General features: G+C 45.9%; 1 protein-coding gene across 9 annotated transcripts in view; it reads right to left on the bottom strand.

The window, feature by feature from the left end:
- Positions 1-5,654: 5,654 nt before the first annotated feature.
- The window catches only part of LOC144718682 (protein phosphatase 1 regulatory subunit 12A-like), a 101,987-nt gene continuing 87,916 nt past the window's right edge, over positions 5,655-19,725 (bottom strand). For 8 of the 9 annotated variants that reach the window (XM_078594123.1, XM_078594128.1, XM_078594127.1 and 5 more), the window contains 6 exons: positions 18,143-18,305; positions 17,134-17,238; positions 14,306-14,356; positions 11,951-12,001; positions 10,701-10,712; positions 7,066-7,262 (listed from right to left, as the gene is read on the bottom strand). In XM_078594123.1, coding sequence (XP_078450249.1) covers positions 7,176-7,262; positions 10,701-10,712; positions 11,951-12,001; positions 14,306-14,356; positions 17,134-17,238; positions 18,143-18,305 — 469 coding nt within the window. In that variant the 3' untranslated portion in view covers positions 7,066-7,175. Of the gene's footprint in view, positions 7,263-10,700; positions 10,713-11,950; positions 12,002-14,305; positions 14,357-17,133; positions 17,239-18,142; positions 18,306-19,725 lie in introns of all 9 variants that reach the window. The other variant, XM_078594126.1, reaches the window with a different exon arrangement.

The following is a 19,725-nucleotide window of genomic DNA, read 5'->3' as shown; positions in this document are numbered from 1 at the left end:
CAATGTTTTAACGGCGCGCATTTTCAAGTTGGTGTCTGTGTTGTTCCGTTTAACATCTGGCGCAACACACACAAAAAAAACAATAAAGTAAGGTCGTAAACCCTGCCAAACACACTAACTTTTTCTTTCAAACTTTGCTGCTCTTTTTGAAATGTTGCTGCAGAATGCGCTGGTCATCCGCTGCATTGTTGTCACATGGATGCCATGGAGATGCTCAATACACGGGTGACCTTTGTTTTTAGGTGTATGGTGACATTTAGTGAGAAGAGTGGATTAATATAGATACATTTTTATCAAGATAATTATCACATTTAATGAGGTTTTTATTTTATCCATAGGCCGAGTAGTGCTCTTTTTTGCCTCCACATGCTACCGGGTTTTCTGGGCCAGGTCACTCAGGCGAGAGGGGAGGGCGGGAATTCGGCCCTGGCATGGACCGTGACCGACCGACTTCACCAATGCTCTCAGTGGGTTGTGCAGCGGTGTCGCAAATGAAAAGCCAACAAACCATCAGCAGAGGGTTGATAATTGTTGCACAAAATTTGCAGGAAGCGACGAAGGTCGCACCGCTTCACCACGGCTTTCGATTCCATCAGTGCAAAGGTGTTGAGACTCAAGCCCAAAGCAACCGTGGGTCTCATTTTATTAACACTAAAATCATGGTCAGGTGCGTCGTGATGACATTCTCATGATGTCACTCCCTTAAGTTTATATCTGTCGATGTACTTAGATCACTAGATTGCTATAACAGCACACTTGACCGTCACTTTAACATCTTTTTTTTTTCAAATGTTCGACAGCCTAGGACACAAATCCAGTTATGCAAGCTCCTTTTAATTATTACACGCTTTTATTTAACTCACTGTCTGTTGTTGTTGTCGTATCCTCAAATCTTGTAACTCAATTTTAACCCACTTCTCAATGTGGTATCGACTGCAAACTTGGTATACTTACGTCATACTGATGACAATACTATATTCTATCATTAAAAATAAACAAATCTTTTTCAACATTATTTTTTATGTTATGTTTCGCCTTGGGTCTAATTGTCCACGCTCAACTGACGTTGGCTGTAAATCACCACGCTCCCTATACGTTATGGCAAGCCTCGGGGACATTTCCTGGAGTCGTGGAGTTCTGCCATTTCTCGTACGGTACATTTGATTAAAGCGTGTTTTTAAAAAAAGTATTTTTAAATATTGCTTATTATTAATGATGGTTGCTGAGCAGAGGACCAAAGTTCCAAACCGCCAAAACGTACAGCGACGAACAGCTCTGTTGAAGGTGTACAATGGCTGCTCTGGAGGAGTTGTACACCCCAAGCTGCCAGTGCTATTCAGTGGCCTAAAATAAAATGTTTCGCTCCGGATTATCGCTGCAAAGTATGACCTGTGTTTTGATTTAATGTGCTGATCTTAAAGGTGCATTGACAAATGTTGATACTCCGATTGATGCTCCTGCTGTTGTGGAGTGACTCATGCAGCCAGCTATGGCTGCAGGGTCTGGTGGTATATGTTGTTTGTCGTTTATTGTGAAAATTACGTCCCAGTTCCTATGATCACTGTTACATTGCTTTTATGGCTTTATTTTGGTGATTTCGAAAAGTTTACTGGTTTGCCCATGTTTGTTTGTTGTAGTACGGAGTTAGACTGATGGCCTTAATCTAAGTTGTCTTGTGGTTGTTGTTGTTTGACTTGCATCCCACTGGGATTTTTGCACACAGCGTTGGTGTACGGTGCTTTTTCTGCAATATTTTGCTGTCTTTTCTTGGATTTTCTGTTTGCACTTAGTCACATAGTCACTTTAAGATGTTTTCTTGTTCATGTTTTTTTTTGTTGCGGTTGCACCCAATTCAAGAGCCGAATGGCCCACAGGGCGATACCTAATACATGAACTTGAATACATGAACTTGAGTGAATGCGTTCTTGAACTGAGGTTGGTTACTGTTAAGAACTTGCGAAAAGAGGCGACATTAGGGAATTCCAAAGTCGGACAATGCTAGGGAAATAGCCGGAACTGAAGTGTTGTGACCCGCAGTGCGTGCGCTTGAACAATGCGGAAACATTGAAACTCCAGTAGAACCACATCCTGAACATAAAAGTGGGGAATCGAAGGTTGGGAGTTCACGGCCATTGTATCAATTGTAATGCAAGATAAGGGGCCGTCCATAAATGACGTCACGCGATTTTGGACGATTTTTGACCCCCCCCCCCACTCTCGTCACACGGCGTCACAAAAAGTCAGACCCCCCCCCCTCAAATATGACGTCACAAAGCTCTGCCCCCCCCCCAAAAAAAAAAATAAAACATGCTTTAAATCGCTTTAAACTATTGTCATTGTAGTGCGTATTCAATGTGGCGCTGCACTATGTTGTAGGAGAAAACATTTATTTAAAAAAACGTCTATTTAATTAAGTAGAACGTGTTGTCTATATTATAAGTTGCACATTTTGATGTGACGTCACATTTCTCAAACCCTCCCCCCTCGTCACACATCGTCACAAATGTCTGACACCCCCCCCCCCCTCAGGTGCGTGACGTCATTTATGGACGGTCCCTTATCACCGGGATGCACGAAACTCGCCCAGGATTTGAACTCGCAACCTTTTGATTTTGTGTCGAGCACTCGAATCGCAGTGGCACCGGGCCAAGTCTCCACGTTCTATTTACGGTTCCTTGTGACTCCACTCCTGACTGAAGTTCAACTGAAGGTTTGTCTTCCTGGAAATGCTTTGATTACCCAGGGTACCAATACCCTGGGTTGTGGGTGCCAATGGGAATACTGAAAGGCTCAATGGATTTTTGGTAGCTGCAAAAAAATTAGAGGACATTACATATTCGCGCTTACACAAATACCACAGAAGGCAACGTACATTTTTAAAATGTTTTTTATTGTTTAAAATTATGTGACAAAATAGTATACAGTTCCGTTAAAAACTGTGATGGATTAACTGAACTCTTGTCCGTGAGTGCTTACAGCTGTGACCCCTCCCAGACGTTCAAACCACATCATCATCATCAATTAAACCACGCTCACGCCATTAACCACACACACCAGGGGGCCGCCGCATCCCTTATCTGGGCTGCACAAACACGTTACATACATATACATACAAAACGTACGTACATATACAGGTAGACATGCTGGGCGTCTCTCGCAAAGCATGGCATTGTACACGCGTAGACTCCAACGGTGTATTATTAACAGTCCAATACAGTGTGCATGATTATTAATTTTTTTGCTTTTCAAAAACAAAGCCTTACTTATTTTTATTACGTGATTTTTTATATTATTGTTTTTAAAAGTAGTTTTTTTCACTTCCTCAACTCAATGTGGACATCTAGTCAGTATGTATAAAATACTCCAAGCGTTTGTCTCTTAACGTATCATTATTCTTAATACGCGTACAAAATGCTTTGCACGTACTGGGAGTACTGTTTTGACACGTCGTGTGGGAAGCGAGGCTAATATATAGATAGCGAAACACGCGCAGTGTTGGGTAGACAATTTCAAAACGTAGAAAAGAAAATATAATAAAAACGAAGAGGGCATTCATGGGTGAATTGTGACTGCCCCTAAACTTGGTGGGAGTGGGACATTTATTTTAGGGCAGCGATAAGGCTATGGGTGTGCATCTGGCAAGTGACCTCCATTCAAAAGCCCTGGAAGAATTCTCAAAATCACTCTGGTGACACGCTTCAGTGTGTTTATGATTTTTCAAAATTGCAGAAACATGTCCTAAAACATTACTGTTGAGAGTTTTTTTCACCCAATTGCGCATTATTGTATAGGGTCATTAAGTTGCTGCAAACTGCATTAATAACGATTATTTTATGCTCATGCCTATTAAAATTTCAGCCGTGAAGTTAATGTATACATTTGGTCAGCCGTGACTGGTCAGAGAGCTTTCGACGCCCGACTGGAGAGTTCTAAGTTCAAGTTCCGTTCAGGGGTTCATGCGACCCATCGTCCCTGCGGGTCGCTCGAGAAAATGCCCCTTTGTGCTTAGTCACCAGGGGGTGGTGGTGGGCCAGTCTCGCTCCCAATATGGTAACAAGGAAATTCCACCAATGGCTTCGGGCGGCCGGAGCAGATGAGCAGGGAGACCGTTACGCAACATGGAGAGGCGCGCGCGCTTGTAGCTACAAGTTGACAGAGCCACATCCACGAGTTACCACCATGACACCACATGCGCCTCTGCACGCACGGGGGGCTACGTCTGTGTTTTTCAAGACCCTTCCTTTTAACAAACAGTGGCAAACAAAACGTTTGGTACCGTCACGTTACATCTCAAAGTCTCCCTTTCTCAAACACGCCTTGGCATTGTGCCAGACCATCAGTGGAGCGGGCAACCCATAGATCTACGATCAAGACGAGGCGCTAAAGACGTAACATTGTGTTATAAGGGCAGTTGTTGACCGCCACGTTTTTGGGATGCGTTAGGATGCGACGGTTGGGTTGTGGACAGCATCAGCGACAATGGCCTTGTGCGGACTATGACCACCCAGTGACGCCGTGGAAGCTCCACATTTCACTCGATATTGGAGAGCCGACACTAAGCACGACCACTGTTCGACTTCCCCCAGGTAACGCGTTTTAATAACCAGAGGGATTATGGGATGTGTTCATCCCTATTTGGGATTTGTAATCTACCAAATAGTCGAAGCGCTACCTCTGCTGATCATTTATCCATGAATAATGCAATAATAATAATAAATCCTATTTTGTTGGCCAGGAATTTGTCCAGAAAAAAGTTATTTCTGAAGGAAATCACAAACTTCAAAATGATATATTTTTTTACTAAACATCACGTGGCTAATGTTGACTTTTAACAAGTGATGGATAGCATGCCCAGGCAATAATGTTGCGTAGCAGACCCCATCTATTGCCCGTCTTGAGAACTGAACTTGGCCGACATGAACAGTTCAGTCACACCAATGATACCAGTGTTCAGAGCAATGCATTCACACAGCTTGTTTGCACCGTAAGGCCGACAATCTCTTTTTTTTTCGAACCGAATGCAATGTACCACACAGACTGACTTCATGCCTTGGCCTCCATCTGTCAGCAGAGCCAAATTTTTTTTGAGCAGATTCTCCAATTTATATTGGAAGATTGTCAAACATGCAACAACAACAAAAATTGGCGTTTGCATTGTTCCCACCAAATGTTGGTGGAAAGTTATTTTCTGCAGACACATACACTGAGCTCCCCCCTCCTCCCCCCTCTCATACACCGAAGGTAAAAAAGGCAGTGTGTCATTGTTTGTTGGAAAAGTAGCCAGGACAGCAGTTTCAACCAACCCATGAATCAGGCCCAACGTGTTTTGGGAAAGATTAGATACAAAAAATAAACAAACAAAACCAAACTAACAGCTAATGAGGTCTGCAAAGAGGCTGCTGTGGAAATGTGGTTCAAACTTCATGTGTGACAACACATTTATAAATCTGGGTTTCTTAATTTAAAAAAAAACGTGGTTTTCTTCTGCCTAATCTGGCTCAACTGGTGCATGCATTTCCTAAGTTGCCCATGGACACGCAAGCGCATTCTGTTGCCGGGTCACCGATGTCAAAGCCCTTTTGCCCTTTAGAAATGTATTGGCGGACATAAGAGGTCAATGCACCGACTGCGTTAGCATGGCAATCTGCAGGATATAATGTTACGTGCCTTTTATTTCAAGTCGACAAAAAAAATATATAACATGAGCATTAAAATAACGTAGCAGATGTAACGCTCGCAAGCTGGGGGGCTTTACTCGAGGCTTCGGGGTTATTCTCGTTCACACTCAGCCGAGCAGATTTTTTTGTTTTATTGAACCCTCACAACCGTAGGCCCGACCGAGTGGCAACGTGCCGAGAGGGGGGGGGGGCACGCTCGACCCGCAATGGGAAAGTCGCAAAACTCAAATCCAGATCGTCAGTTGAGACTCGGTCCCATCATTCCCCCTAGAGTCGATAAGAATTCAAACGGGTACCACTTTTGTGGGAAGTCAACAGAGGTCACACATCCTCCTATAGGACAAATCGGAATAATGGTCACGTCGAATTTCCCCCAATCAAGCAGGGCCACCAAGGAGAGTAAAGTGTCAACTAATGCTCTTTTGAGCAAGGAGATGCTCAGACCGTAACGGTCTCTGGTCACCCAGCCCAAAGTGGCTGTGCGCGCAAATGTGAGCTTTACACACGAGTTGGCTTGGCGGACATTCTCACACGGAGCCAGAGAGAAATGCCCCCGGCCACCTCTTTAACCTGACCGTACGAGTGCACACTTGGTTGGGTAACATACACAGTGTCGTGACCTCCTCTCGGGAAGGGGGGGGGGGTGCACGGGTGAGTAGATAGTGGTTCAATGCCAAAGGTGATTTGGGAGCAACCGTGCAAGCCTGAATACGCGATGCTGTAATAAAGCTGTTTCGTTCGTTTGCTCATTGCCCTTAAACAAACAAGTGACCATAGATGGGACAACACGACACGAACGGTGTACTCAATGGAACGGGGGAGGGGGATTTGGGTATAATATTAAAACAAATAAAATATCAATAGTGATAAGAATGGTAAAATGAACGGAATGGCACACACAGCCCCTTTCCTGTCCCCTTCCCTCTCTCTCCCAACCTTTACGCCACAAGCTGAGAAACACAAATCACATGTACCCCCCCAGCGGCTACACAGAGCACACACACAAACGCCTGCACAGGAAAAAGCAATCGCAGTCTCAGACCGCGATGACCCCCCCCCTCTCCGTCTGTCCCCCCCCACCCCAATCACTCGGTCAACACCGCGCACACTCGGCAACGCAACGTGGTTTCTTGTAAGGCTAATCGTACGCATGCACGCGCATGCGGCTGCATTAACCGGCATGGACTGTCGCCACTGCCCCCCCCCCCCAACCGTCTTCGGTGCGGCAGGTTCTACCGCCTTTGTAATTGGCAGTGCAGAGTGGCATCCGGGACGTGTGTCCACGTCAAGTCTCTGAGCCAGGGTGGAGGGAAGTGGAGGGGGGGGTAAGCAGTAGTGGTGGTCAGTGGAGGACGATGTCCACCAGCGCCGGGAGCAGCCAGCGGACGGGTTCACGGATGTGCTTCGCCATCCGGCTTGCGGCTGTCTCTCCCGCTCCCCCCTGCGTGAGGGCGACTGGGGAGACTGGGGCGACTGGGGCGGGGGAGCGGATCGCTGCTATTTGGACAGCTTGCTAATCACCCTAATCAGCGCAGCGTTCTCGTCCTTGAGTCTCTGGTTGTCGGCCCTCAGGTCTCCGAGACCCTGCACGGCGGGCGAAAAATAAAACACAGCGACAAGACAAACAAAACATTGAGAAACGTCAGCGCTTCGAAAAGCTCCGAGCTCAAGGCATGAAGCGCAACGAAAATTTTACGAACAAAAAAAAAAACTGTGCGTCCAAGTAACACACAAAAAAACGTGGCCGCTTGGAATTGAAACCGGGCCGTTTTCATCTCTTTGAAGGCGCTCACAAATCACCAATCGGTTTTTGTTGTGTCAACATTTGTGCTCAGAAGGGCTTTCAGGCACTCGACGAAAGAATTCCGGAAGAAATGTTTGTTGCCTCGGCAAAGTCCACGACGTGAGCGGCGCTCGGACGGATGGGATCAAACGGGGACACAACAACAAAGATGACTTTAAGCGAGGAATTAGCAACGCGGCTTTGCACCGTCGTCGTGCTTCAAAGACCAAGCACGTGCCACACAACAGTTGCCTCAATAATAGTGTTCGACGTGTTTTCCATCATTGGAATCCGCAATTTTGTGCCGGAGACTCTGGAAAGTTAACAGGTGACAAAACACTCGTGTAAATTACAAACCAAAAAAACTGCAAAAATTACACTCGAAAGCACGGAAAATTAAGAAGTCCACGATGTTCATTCATCATTTAAAAAGCACCCAGAAGAACCACACAAGGTTAATCACACGCAGCTTTGATCAGCAGTATGGACCGGCAACCAATTTCCCATGTGGCTACATCAAGTGCTGCCAATAGGTCGATTGAGCACCAACTTTTATTTAACAAAATGAAACCAAATTACACTTTACAGTGGAGCCCCTGGAGGAAAGGCCCTCACTAACGACCAAAAGGCACATGGACTGCATAACGTTCGAGCATGCGTGCTGATTATACTAACAATAGAGTTAAACTATCTGCCTGTTTAAACGATCATTGTTGGCCGCTCCACGACAGTGGTGGACATGATGCTTTCCCATGGTGGAGGGATAGTCAGCTCCTGTTGGCTTCCTACAGTGACAGTTTACTAGCCCTGGATAGATAGCCCGATATTGATAATCAAATCAAATAACCAAAGCGATAATAATTGTCATTTCTCTCTCCTTCACCATCACCCTCTGCTTAAAAAAAAGCTGATTTATACTTGGTTATATTAAGATGGGTATACGGAATTTCAGGCTTCGAATAAGCTGTATACGCGATTGCCCAACCCACCACCTCGGCTCGTTAGTGTCTACTTAAGCCTCCTGCAATTGTGGGGAAATTTAAGACTAACAATGTTCCTTGATTTAGTTGAAAGTCGAGTGTTGTCATGAGTTAAGGGATAATGCAAACAACCCCCCTCCCCCACAGGGATGTAGTACTTGCGTTAATTCATAGACGTCCCCGGCCACACTCCAACTCAGAACCTATGAACTGGAATAGTTATTCATGGTGACGGGTGGGAGGGGACCGGTGGAGCCCCCAGCCACACCAGGTGACCCCTCCACCACCATTCTATCAAGTCGCATTTCTATCAACAGCTGAACACGGATGAGGAGACCAACTCTTCCACCCTACATCCTACACTGACAATGGTCCAATATGATCAACATGAACATTACCAACTGGTAACTAACACTTTCTCTAACGTGCGTGCACATGTGTACCCATGAATACAGAAACACCGCTTGCACAAAAACCTTTGCGGGCAAAGGAGCATGCTGCGTGATCGCCGATGAAAATCTGGATTAACCCAAGTACTAAATCTCTCTTTTTTCATATGGCGGTCGGGGGAGAAGGGACACACAGTCTGAAGCGGAGTGCGTGAACCTGTTAAGAGGTCCCCTGCACGATAGGCGGCAGGGAAGTTTCTCGTTTTTTTAAATAATTTATCTTCCGTCAATCACATCGAGCTTGGCGAAACTTGGGTCAAATGGGATTAGCCAAACGCAGCTGGGGAGACACCGCTCCACGTGGGAATGGAGTTGGTTTGGTCACACCTGCTGGCCCCACCAACTAATTTCTGCTGATCAAAGTGGGGGTGTAAACAGATCCCCCCCCCACCCCCCACTGCACACGGTCCAACGGCGGCATCGCAGCACGAGTGCCGAGCCGGTGAAGCCGTGCCGTTCAGGACTGAACACATTGGACTTGGGGTAATTCAGCAGTAGGAAGGGAAAAGGGGGGAAACAGGGGAGGGGGGGGTAAAAAAATACAGAACAATTGGAGACAAGGGATGAATTTCACTCCAAGATAGTTTGCAAAATTGGTTATCCCAGACTTCATATCTGACACACGTGGGGCATGCCTTCAAACCGATGTTGCAGTCACAGAGAGTTGGTCTTAAATATTACAGTAAATATTCTTTATCTAGGAACAAAAACCGTGTCTTATTTAGTGATCTAAAATTCCCATGAAGAGTGCACCTTCCTTGTGCACTCCGGCTGGATGGGGTCAAGTGGCCATGTCAGCCTGGCCCAACATAGCGGAGGAAATATTTGAAGAGAAATTGGATTAATCTACGTTCATCGAGATACATTTATCTTATTTTTCTGATTCATTATTACGGATGCCTTCATTTTAATATCTTCAATTCCTACATGTTTTTATTTGCAGGTTGAGGTCGTGCCATTCTTTGCCTCGATCTTTCCCTGGGTTCCCTGGCAAGAGGGTGTGGGTGCGAGCTGGGCCTCCCAGCCTCTTAATTCATTGTACGTGGACAAGGACAGTCGTTGAGATTAATGATTAAGGAAAGTGCAAATGTGTTGCACAACACAATGAAGTTGGCACTAATTAACATGGAATAAAACACATTTCAACACTGCAATCAAAAGTCAACTCAGGAATGTTACACCATTAATTTAAGCTAGAGAGTTAAGGTTATGACTGTGGATAGGTGGAAATATGCCATAACTAAACTGGATATTCAGTTTGCGTGGCCCCAATACATGCGGTTTCCAGAACAGCGCATACAAATTACGGCGCTCCATCTGCAGTTTATCTTTAGTAAAGTTTCCATTCGTAAAGATCCCAGAAAACAGTTGAGAAGCAGTGGGCGTACGCGAAACAATGAAACAAAGACGTCGTTATACGCTGCACGCCCACGAGGGTAGCCCTCTTTGGCGCAGTGGCATTTGAAAGCTCGAGCCTTGCGTGCGATTCACGTAAAAAAGGGAGCACGCCTAGCCCCGGCTCCCTGTTTTGCAAACCAAAGTGGAGTTTAACTCATCCCTTTGGCTTGAAGAGTTGATGCAAGACACCTGCCTTAGTCGGGAGGAGGAGTGGGGGGGCAGGGGGCAGGGGGCAGGGGACAGGGGGGGGGTGGGGGGGCTAGAGGTCTACGGGGTGGAGCTGCCGCGGCTGCCGCTGCTGCGGCTGCCGGGCCCAGGAGCCCGACAGATTCGCCACGGCGCGCGTCAGGGCCTTGTTCGCGGCCAGCAGCCGCTCGTTGAGCTGCCTCAGAGCCCGCACCTGCTGCATTACCTGCTCCAGAGGCTGCCCGGGTCAACCGCCCGCCCCACCGTCGAGACAGGGGGAGACAAGACGGGGAACAGTGTGCCAAGCGATGCAGCCACGACAAAGGATACGGCGCGGAAGCATGCGCACGTACGCAGACACGCGCAAGCACGAACACACACACACACACACACGAACGTTGGCAAGCACGAACACACACACAACCAGGCACGCACACGTTATTGAGGCGCACGAATGCGTACACAGCCACGTGCGCACATGCAGTCACATGCACAAGCACATACACACACGCACAAGCATGCGCTCGCACAAACATACATACATGCGTGCGTACACGTATGCACGACCCCAAAACATGCATGCCGGTACACAGCAACATATGCACGTGCATCCACACGCACGTACACGCACAAGCATGAGTACGCACACACAAATAAGCAAAAACGTACACAAACGCATATGTATGCGTGTAAACACACACACACAAGCGTGCACACACAAAAACATAACATGGAGACACGGCATCCACCACACGCATGCATCCCCACAACACCAGCAGCCACACAACACACATTTGCGCACAACCACCAGTGAGACATCGAGCGGAGGCAAGCGAAGCCAGGGGTGCCACAGAAGGACGAAGAGACAAATACAAGTACAGGAAGGGGGAATTGCACAAACAGGGAGTGCAAATAAGACGAGGCACGTATGAAGAGGGAAGCAGAGCGGTGGTGAGAACAGTCACAGATGATGAGCATTGATCGGGGTTGGAGGAGGAGGAGGACATGTAGCATTGAGGAGCAACACCCCACGTGGAGGGACCAACAGACGGAGGAAGCATTTAGAGGTGGAGGGGCGGGTGAAAGAGAAGGAAGTGACGAGACATTGGCGGGCAACGTCGAGGAGCGCAAGGGTCGTCATCGTGGGAGTGGAGCGTGGGCCAGCGCAGGGATCGGCCGGGGTGTGGACAGCGATTCGTGAGCGTTGGCAGGGAACAGGTGCGGGGGGGGGGGCAGGGGGGCAGGGGGTGAAAAGCAAAGAGAACAACATGAGGTCGTGATCGTAGTTACAAAGTACGCCAATTTAAAAGGGTGCCCGTAATAGACAAATAGCAACAGAGTGTGGTATGGGGTGAAGGAGGTGGGAGGGGCGGGAGGGTAGATAATGGAAAGCAAAGGGCGAAGTGTGGATGCACAGAAATGTTCAGATGAACATCGATGCGCAAGATAAATAGAATAATAAATTGAACGGGGTACCTTCATCTCCTCCTCCATCTCCGAAACTTTTCTCTCCAGGGCTCGTTTTTCCTGGTTTTAACGAACAGGGGACATTCATTCGTGTCGTCCGGTTTCTGTAAGTCTGTTCAACCAAAACTGCATCCTTTGTTAAAACATTTTTTAAAAACGCCTCCTTCTAAAATGCACACAGGGTGGTGCTTATCTCCGATGAAATCCGCAACTCAGTGGCGGATATTCTACTTTTTCTTTGGCAGAGGGGAGCCCATCAATAAAACAACCACTGCTGACTTCCCAAAAGCATGGTTACTCCATTGCGAGCCTCAAGGGAAAAGGTGACTAAATGAAGGTGACTGCACTTGATTTGCGCAAACAAATCTGGAAAAATAATGTAGAAATATTAGTTCTGCTCATTTCTGTGATAATGCCCAAGGTTAAATTGGTAGAATACTACGCTTAAACTATTAGTAATATAGATTTTTTTTTAATATATATTACCAGGTAAGGCCCACTGAGCTATATCGATTTTTGAGAAGCGACCTGGCCACAAATTCTAGATTTGAAGTTTTCATGACTCTGCAAGGATCCATACTCTTTGGTTCTTTCGGTAAAGTCACGTAGAAAATAACTAAATCTTAGTTATTTTCATTCTATTATTATTTTTCATCTACCTGGCCACAAATGTTGGCCAAACGAAGTGGCTTTTCACGTGGACCTGGTTCAGTGAAGCGGTGATGCTCAAAATCAAGAATGTGCAGATAAACCTGAAACTTTGCACAAGGTGGTTTCCCACCAATTCATGTGATGGAATAACAACTATTACTCTTAGTGGTAAAATATGAATGCAAACAGCAAATAAGTGAGACACTTCAAGTCAAGTATCATGACTGTACCATCATGATCATCATCATCAACATCATATCATTCAACAACTATGCACAAATCACATAGTGTTAACATACATATCAAACGTCAATAAAATGCAGAAAGCTCATGTACATGAATGTAACCAGGTAATACCTACGTATTTTCACTGCGTGGGAAAAACTATTTTCTCCAACATTTAATTACTTGTTAAATATTTCTTTAAAGAGCGAATATTTCGGAGGCATTTAAAAATGTCTATATGTAAATGACAAATGATAACGACTACATATTCCATAACCTCAGAACGACGAATGTGAAAAGCCTCGACATCAACCGACTCTCAAAGCGCAACTCTACCGACCTCCAAGCACGCCTAATTTCGAGGCAGAAAGAACACTTTTTATTTTCTGAAGAAAAAACAGGCACGGAAGCAGACATACAAGCTCAAACTGATTGAAGCAATTACGATAAATATAACCACGTGCCCGATTTAATGACAAGGAACCTCTGTACTTAAAAATATGTTTGGTCGTACTCATCGCCGTCAACAGCCCCAAGCCAGGTTGCACAAATTCAACATTTCTATGGCAAAGGGCAGTCACAGCGGAGAAGAACCACTCCCAACTTCCCACAAGATAGTCACCATTTTATCGACCCGGGAGGGTTGATGGACAGTTGGCACCTGCCCTTGGTTCATTATTAACCACACAAGTAATTATGTAATTAATCACGTGGCCATCATCACTCCTGATCCAATGCATTGAGTACCAATTTTGTTGTTGTTTTAAAATCCACATAAAGAGAGTGCCAACATTATGGGTTGTCAAAAGTGATCATCCAGTGGAGAAGGCTGGGACTCTTCCCCCCCCCCACCCCCAAGCAGCGAGGAATTTACAATGGGGAAAAAAAACAGGTCACAGTGCGCCACGGGCTGTCCAACACTTATTTGAAAGTACGATGGCACTCCAGTGGCGGCACATTACATTGCTGTTGTAATAACGTGAAAGGGAGAAATAACACGAGTGTGAAAATATGAAGAGAGTGACCTTTGGCATTTTTTTTTTTATAAAATTGTATATAGAATAATGCACGGACTATGTATTTATCTAAAACATGTTTTTTTTTTGGGGGGGGGGGCCTTCCTGAAAGGAAGGAGACAGACTTTAAAGAAAAAAATTCGATTTAAATAATTGGCCGTGCCCACAGTGACTGATAGCTATTGCTGTCGGGGGATGGCGAATCCATCCAACGAGTGGCCCTCAATCCACGCAGGGTGACCTTCGCCTTCTGGAAACCACTTTCCTTTAAATAACTTTTTCACGACGACGCCCCCAATATTGAGCGAAGACCCCGTCGGTCACTTTAATGGAGGCGCGTGCGAGCCTGCCGTTCCGTTATTTACAAGCGCACAGACCGAGTTTATCCGTTAGCTTTTCTTTACAGCCTCCTAAATAAGTTAGTGCACTGTTTTCACACGGAGCAGGTCCCGAGCGAAAGCAAAGACCTTACCCTCTTCTCTGCCTCCAACAGCGACGTCTTGTCAGCAAAACGCTCTTGTCTCTGTGACAGAAAAATAAAAAATAGCAGAGGGGAGGCAGAACCATTGAGAGTCACCAGGTCGTTTGCAAATATGCCTTTAACTTTACGGGTAATCTGTCAACAAGGAGCAATTCATCGATTCTAAATTATCTTTCTGTTCACGATACATACATCGAATTGTGGGTCAAAACCATTATGTTTGATGTGTACCTCTAGACTAATCGATATACCTTAAGGCTAATGAATGGCCTGTAGGATAATCGAATAAAAAACAGGGCAAAACAAAGAGAATATGCACGAATATACAAACAAGACAATAATAAAGGTTTTTGGGTTAGATAACGTCATTTATAAATGTGTCGCAACCCTCCACCACCCGACACAGCCAATCAGTAAAAAATGTGTGACGTTAACAAAAGACAAAATAGTTCACTACTTTAGCCCACCGGCGTGTTGAAGAGTGAATCCACAACATTTAGTATTTTTGACTACGACGTTTCGCTGGTAATTACATCCAGCATCATCGGGCAATATTCTGTTAAATTCCTCGATGATGCTGAATGTAATTACCAGCGAAACGTCGTACTCAAAAATTGTAAATGTTGTGGATTCACTCTTCAACACACTGGTGGGCTAATATAGCGAACTATTTTGTCTTGTCAACGTGACACATTTTTTACTGATTGGCCGTGTCGGGTGGTGGAGGGATGCGACACATTTATAAATAACGTGATGATCTAACCCAAAAACCTTTATTATGAATAATATTGGTTGCGAAAGCCTACGTGTTAAACATACAAACAAGACAGTTCTAACAAAATAATGGAACCGTGCAACCTCATTTGTAACTCTTTGGGTTCTTTCGGTCAAGTCACGTAGGTAGAAAAATAATAGATCACGACGCTTTGATCGCAACACAAGCAATCGTCATCAGGTGGGACAGCCACAGCAAGAAAATAAACTGCTGAAGTAGGCAAATCAAGATTGAACTCATTTGTAACAATTCAACAAATTACGAGGTGGGAGGGTGAATTGTCACACGATTAACGATTTGTTATTCAAGTGATTGATTTGGACGCGATGACTTCATGGTGACAGCGTGGCATACAAACTACACAGTGACACGCTGCCTTCAGCAACGACTCATCACATCGCCCGCCGAATGCCATCGACCTGCCCCACTCGAGGGCCAATAGCGAGCAAGTTGCGACATCGATGGAACGACACGCTAGATTCACAACAATCAGACCCGGCCAACGTAACACATGAACGAGAGAACAACGCGTGATGGCCGAGGCATTACAATAACAATAATGGGAAGTCAAAAAGTCAGTGGTTCAGATGGTTAAGTGGCCAATGAGTGAAATGTTTATATATTTTAGCAATGAACAGACACTTCAGATTTTTTTGTTTCGTCCAACAACCTGTCAAAGCTACGTAATTATCTTGAACACTATTCCTACAGCACATCTGGCCAGTGCAATCTTCCCTCTACTCATGTGCCCACCTATCTCGTGGAAAAAAAACATTAAATGGTCACATCCTCTAGCCAGCAGCTAAATTCTGAGACGTAAATCAACCTACCACTCCAAACAAACCATAAAGACAAAAGCTATTATCATCATCATCATTCCCCAGCACCTAAGAATCGCACGGTTGGCTATGTATGGTGCAAGAGAAGTTCAACATACAGATGTAGAGGTTTGTATTAACCCTTTCCCCATTCCGATGACGTACGTGTATGTCAACAGTTTTTCTTCCAATTCCATCCCGATGACACACATGTACATCAGGCGTAGATGTGGTGACCACGCTTTGCGCAAGAGCGCAAGAGCACAGAAGCGTGGTCACCACATCTATTCCTCTATATAAGGAACGAAACAGACTTCTCCACAAATCTGGCTGCTGCCTGATGAAGCTAGTTGTTAGTACTGGCGAAACATCGTACTCAGATTGCAAATGTTGTGGCTTGGCTCTGCAACACACCGGTGTGCTGTACTAGTGACGAATTGGCCACGTTCTGTTTACGTGACAACCCTTACTAGTTGGCTGTGTCGGGTGGTGGCGGGTTTTAACGACACAATTTATATATGTGCGCGATCTAACCCAAAAAAACTGTATTATGTGCGCGACAGTTCTCTGCGATGAGTACAATGTCTTTAAAAACAATGGCGCTACGCCTCTCTAAATAAAACGTAACGCTAACTGCTTGCGCGTTCTGAAATTCAGCAGTGAACAGGACCCACCCCGCAAAGCTTGCAGACGTCTCGGAATGGGAAAGGGTTACACAGGTCGACTTGACTCAGAGTTGAAGGGCTATAGTAGAGACTTTCCACCCACCCCATACATATTTTTAAATCCTTTATATTAAGTTCACTTGCGCGCTTGCTTGCTTGCTTACGACCGTGCAAATCGTTCGGTCGTTTTTTAACCCACTTCCCGTGATCCAATCGAGCTGACATTTTCCACACAGACTCGTTGTGCGTGACAATGAATGTTCGTGAAAATTTTTTTCAAAATTTTACACTTTTTAGGACAAAAAAATTATATTTAATTACCAATTGCTTAATGCTGGCATGCAATCATCTGACCCATAGGTGGCAGCCATCTCAAGCCAGAGGACGAGAGGACTCTAGCTGCCACGCATATAAAGGATTTATAGTGAAAAACTTTGTTTTTACGGGTTAATTTTTTGCATTTTCGTCTGGCACAACAAGTCGTGCCACTGGCCACTGTCCTCTGAGCAGGGGTGTGAGGAGGGGTGTTGCTTCAGTTGATGACGCGTCACCCCCACTCACCTGTGTCACCCTCTCCAGCTGCACCTTGGTCTCGGCCAGCTGCAGCTGTGCGTCCCGCAACTTCTTCCTCATCTCTTCGTTCTCCTTCCTCATCTGCTCATACAGCTACGAGCAGGGAAGGGAGACACGGTGGGGGGGGGGGGGGGGCTCAGGGTCCGACGCAATTGACGGGCCGCAAGCGAAGGCCTCGCTGGGCTCGTTGTAGCGAGGTTCGATGGAATACACCGAAATCATTACGGGCTCCGAGGTTTGCCACACCGCTTGGCTAACACAGTGGGAATGTGATGGCGGTGCAACGTGTTGGCTCCAGAGCCATCCGTGTGGACCAATGCAAGACCCTCAAGGACAAGTCTTAAGGCTCAGCAAGGTATTTTTTTGCACAAAAGAAAGGACATTATTAAGATAACATCAATCAGTCTGGAATTGAGTATTTCACTGGGGTAAAACTCCACTGGGAATCCGAGGATAAAATAAAATCTCGATTTTAAAATAGAGGATGTGTAAAACAAAACAAAAAGTGCCACGGTAATGCACAACCACTTGTCATCGATACACTGTGGTGTGGGTGCATTCGGTAGATGCAGTGTGAGGTGTTTCCGATCGATATTTAGAGTACGGCAGAGGTCGCAAACGGGGTTTGATTCCTTACCCGTACCCGGCCGCACCAGGGTCGCAAATGGGTACCTGTACCCGTACCCGGCCGGGTACGGGTACCCGTTCCCTACCTGTACCCTACCCGAAATGAGTGACAAACGGTTACTCACTAGTGACTCACGGCCTACCCGTACCCGGCCACACCAGGGTCGCAAACGGGTACATGTACCCCATATGGGTACGGGTAGCCGGGTATCGGGTACCCGATTGCGACCTCTGGAGTACGGTGAGATTGACGTTTAGATAGGGGGAGGCAGTGTACCAACAGCGGACAGTGGTGCCCTATCGACAGCATGCGGTGTAGTAACAATAGACAGTGCGTGGTGTACTGTTTGCATCGTGATTTGGCCGTTACCTTGCGGTAGTCCTTTGTGTCCGGTAGCTCCGTGGGCTGCGGGGCGGGGGCCAAGGTGGGCACGGGCCGCCCAGGCCGGGATGCCGTTACGCTTCTCATCCGATCTGCGTACCGTTCGCTGTAGTTCTCCGAGAGGCTCGTGCTCGTCGCTACTGTGTTGAACCTGCGTGCAAGTGTGCGCGAGTGTGCATGCATTCCAGGAGGTGTGACATGCGAGTGTGTGTATGTGTGCGTGCATGCGTTCGCATTGTGTGGTTGCGCACATGTGGATGCGATGATGTGGTGTGATTGTAATGATGTTGTGTGGATGCAATGATTGGCACCAATTATTTGGACTCAATGGTTGATCGCTGCGAGCATGTTGGTAACGGATGCCTCTGAAATGCCGTTCAAGGCACATTTAGATTAAAGCAAAACCTCTTATGTTTTTCTCATTCGGAACACACATAAACTTGTACAATTTCGAGTTAAGGTCTGTAGCTATGTTTAGCCCTGAGTTATCACCCAAGTGATGCCCTTTTGATGTGGAATTTTTCTCCAACAAAGGGTAATCAGAGTTCATCTACATCAATTTTGATCCAATCCACACTTTCATCTATGAGCGTTTCTGGTCCCAATTAGTTAAAAACGTCACGACATTTGTATTCGTTTTAACCAACTGCAGCAGCTGGTTTGGGTTTCCGTTGACCCAATTCAATTTGGTAGCTGCCATTCGCATCCACGGCAGGCCCCAACGATCCTTTCATTGACCAATTAAATCGAGCAGCGTTAGCTGCGTACGCTGTAGGAAAAGTTATCAGGACTCATGATGTCAACAAAGTGAATGCATTAAATCTGATGAAGTCTCTCACATAGCTCCACTCACTGTAGGACAGGCCAAAGGACCATGTGATACAAGGCAAAAATAATCATCAGTTTTACGGCAGCCAATCAAATTGACACATTGCGATCTTTGGTTTTTCAACGAGCGTAAACCCAGTTTTTACGTGTGATGCTCATCTGTCCCGAACAACCTCTTCATGTGAGACAATGGTTCAGGATTGAGTAATGAAGCTGAATAAAGTGTTCTTCCCATTAACGATATATTCATTGCAAATACCAGCTTAAGCACCAGCTTAACCAAATCAGAAATTTTAAGAAAATAGCCATCGCTACTCATTTTGATGATGTAAACAAAAAAGCGGCTCAAATGCATTTGGGGGGTTGCATTTTGTTATTTGGTTTTCGTTGTTGCAAACAAACCCAAATGCATTTCATGTCGTTGTTACCACGAGACCCATGTTTAATTTGCGAGGCCCGTTTTATTCTTCTCCCCAGGGTTAATTCACCGTCACCGTTATCACGGACGTCTTCCACTCGCGGTAATTGGTAAGAGAATCGTCAAATATAACGAGATGCCTGGAATTCAAACGCTTGCAAAATCCTCAAAGCAAAACAGCCCGAGTCTGCATGTCTACGGATGCTTTAAAAAAACGCAAAATCAAAGTTCCATTCCATGACCAATTACGCTCCTGCGGAGAGGAAGACGAAATGCTGATCCTTTAGAGCATAAGCAAAGAGCTGCTGCTATGGATAAGTCGTAA

The sequence above is a fragment of the Lampetra planeri genome, chromosome 5, assembly GCF_965212315.1.
Source record: "Lampetra planeri chromosome 5, kcLamPlan1.2.h2, whole genome shotgun sequence".
NCBI lineage: Eukaryota > Metazoa > Chordata > Hyperoartia > Petromyzontiformes > Petromyzontidae > Lampetra > Lampetra planeri.
The sequence above is the reverse complement of the archived record's forward strand: the minus strand, read 5'-3'. Positions and strand labels throughout refer to the sequence as shown.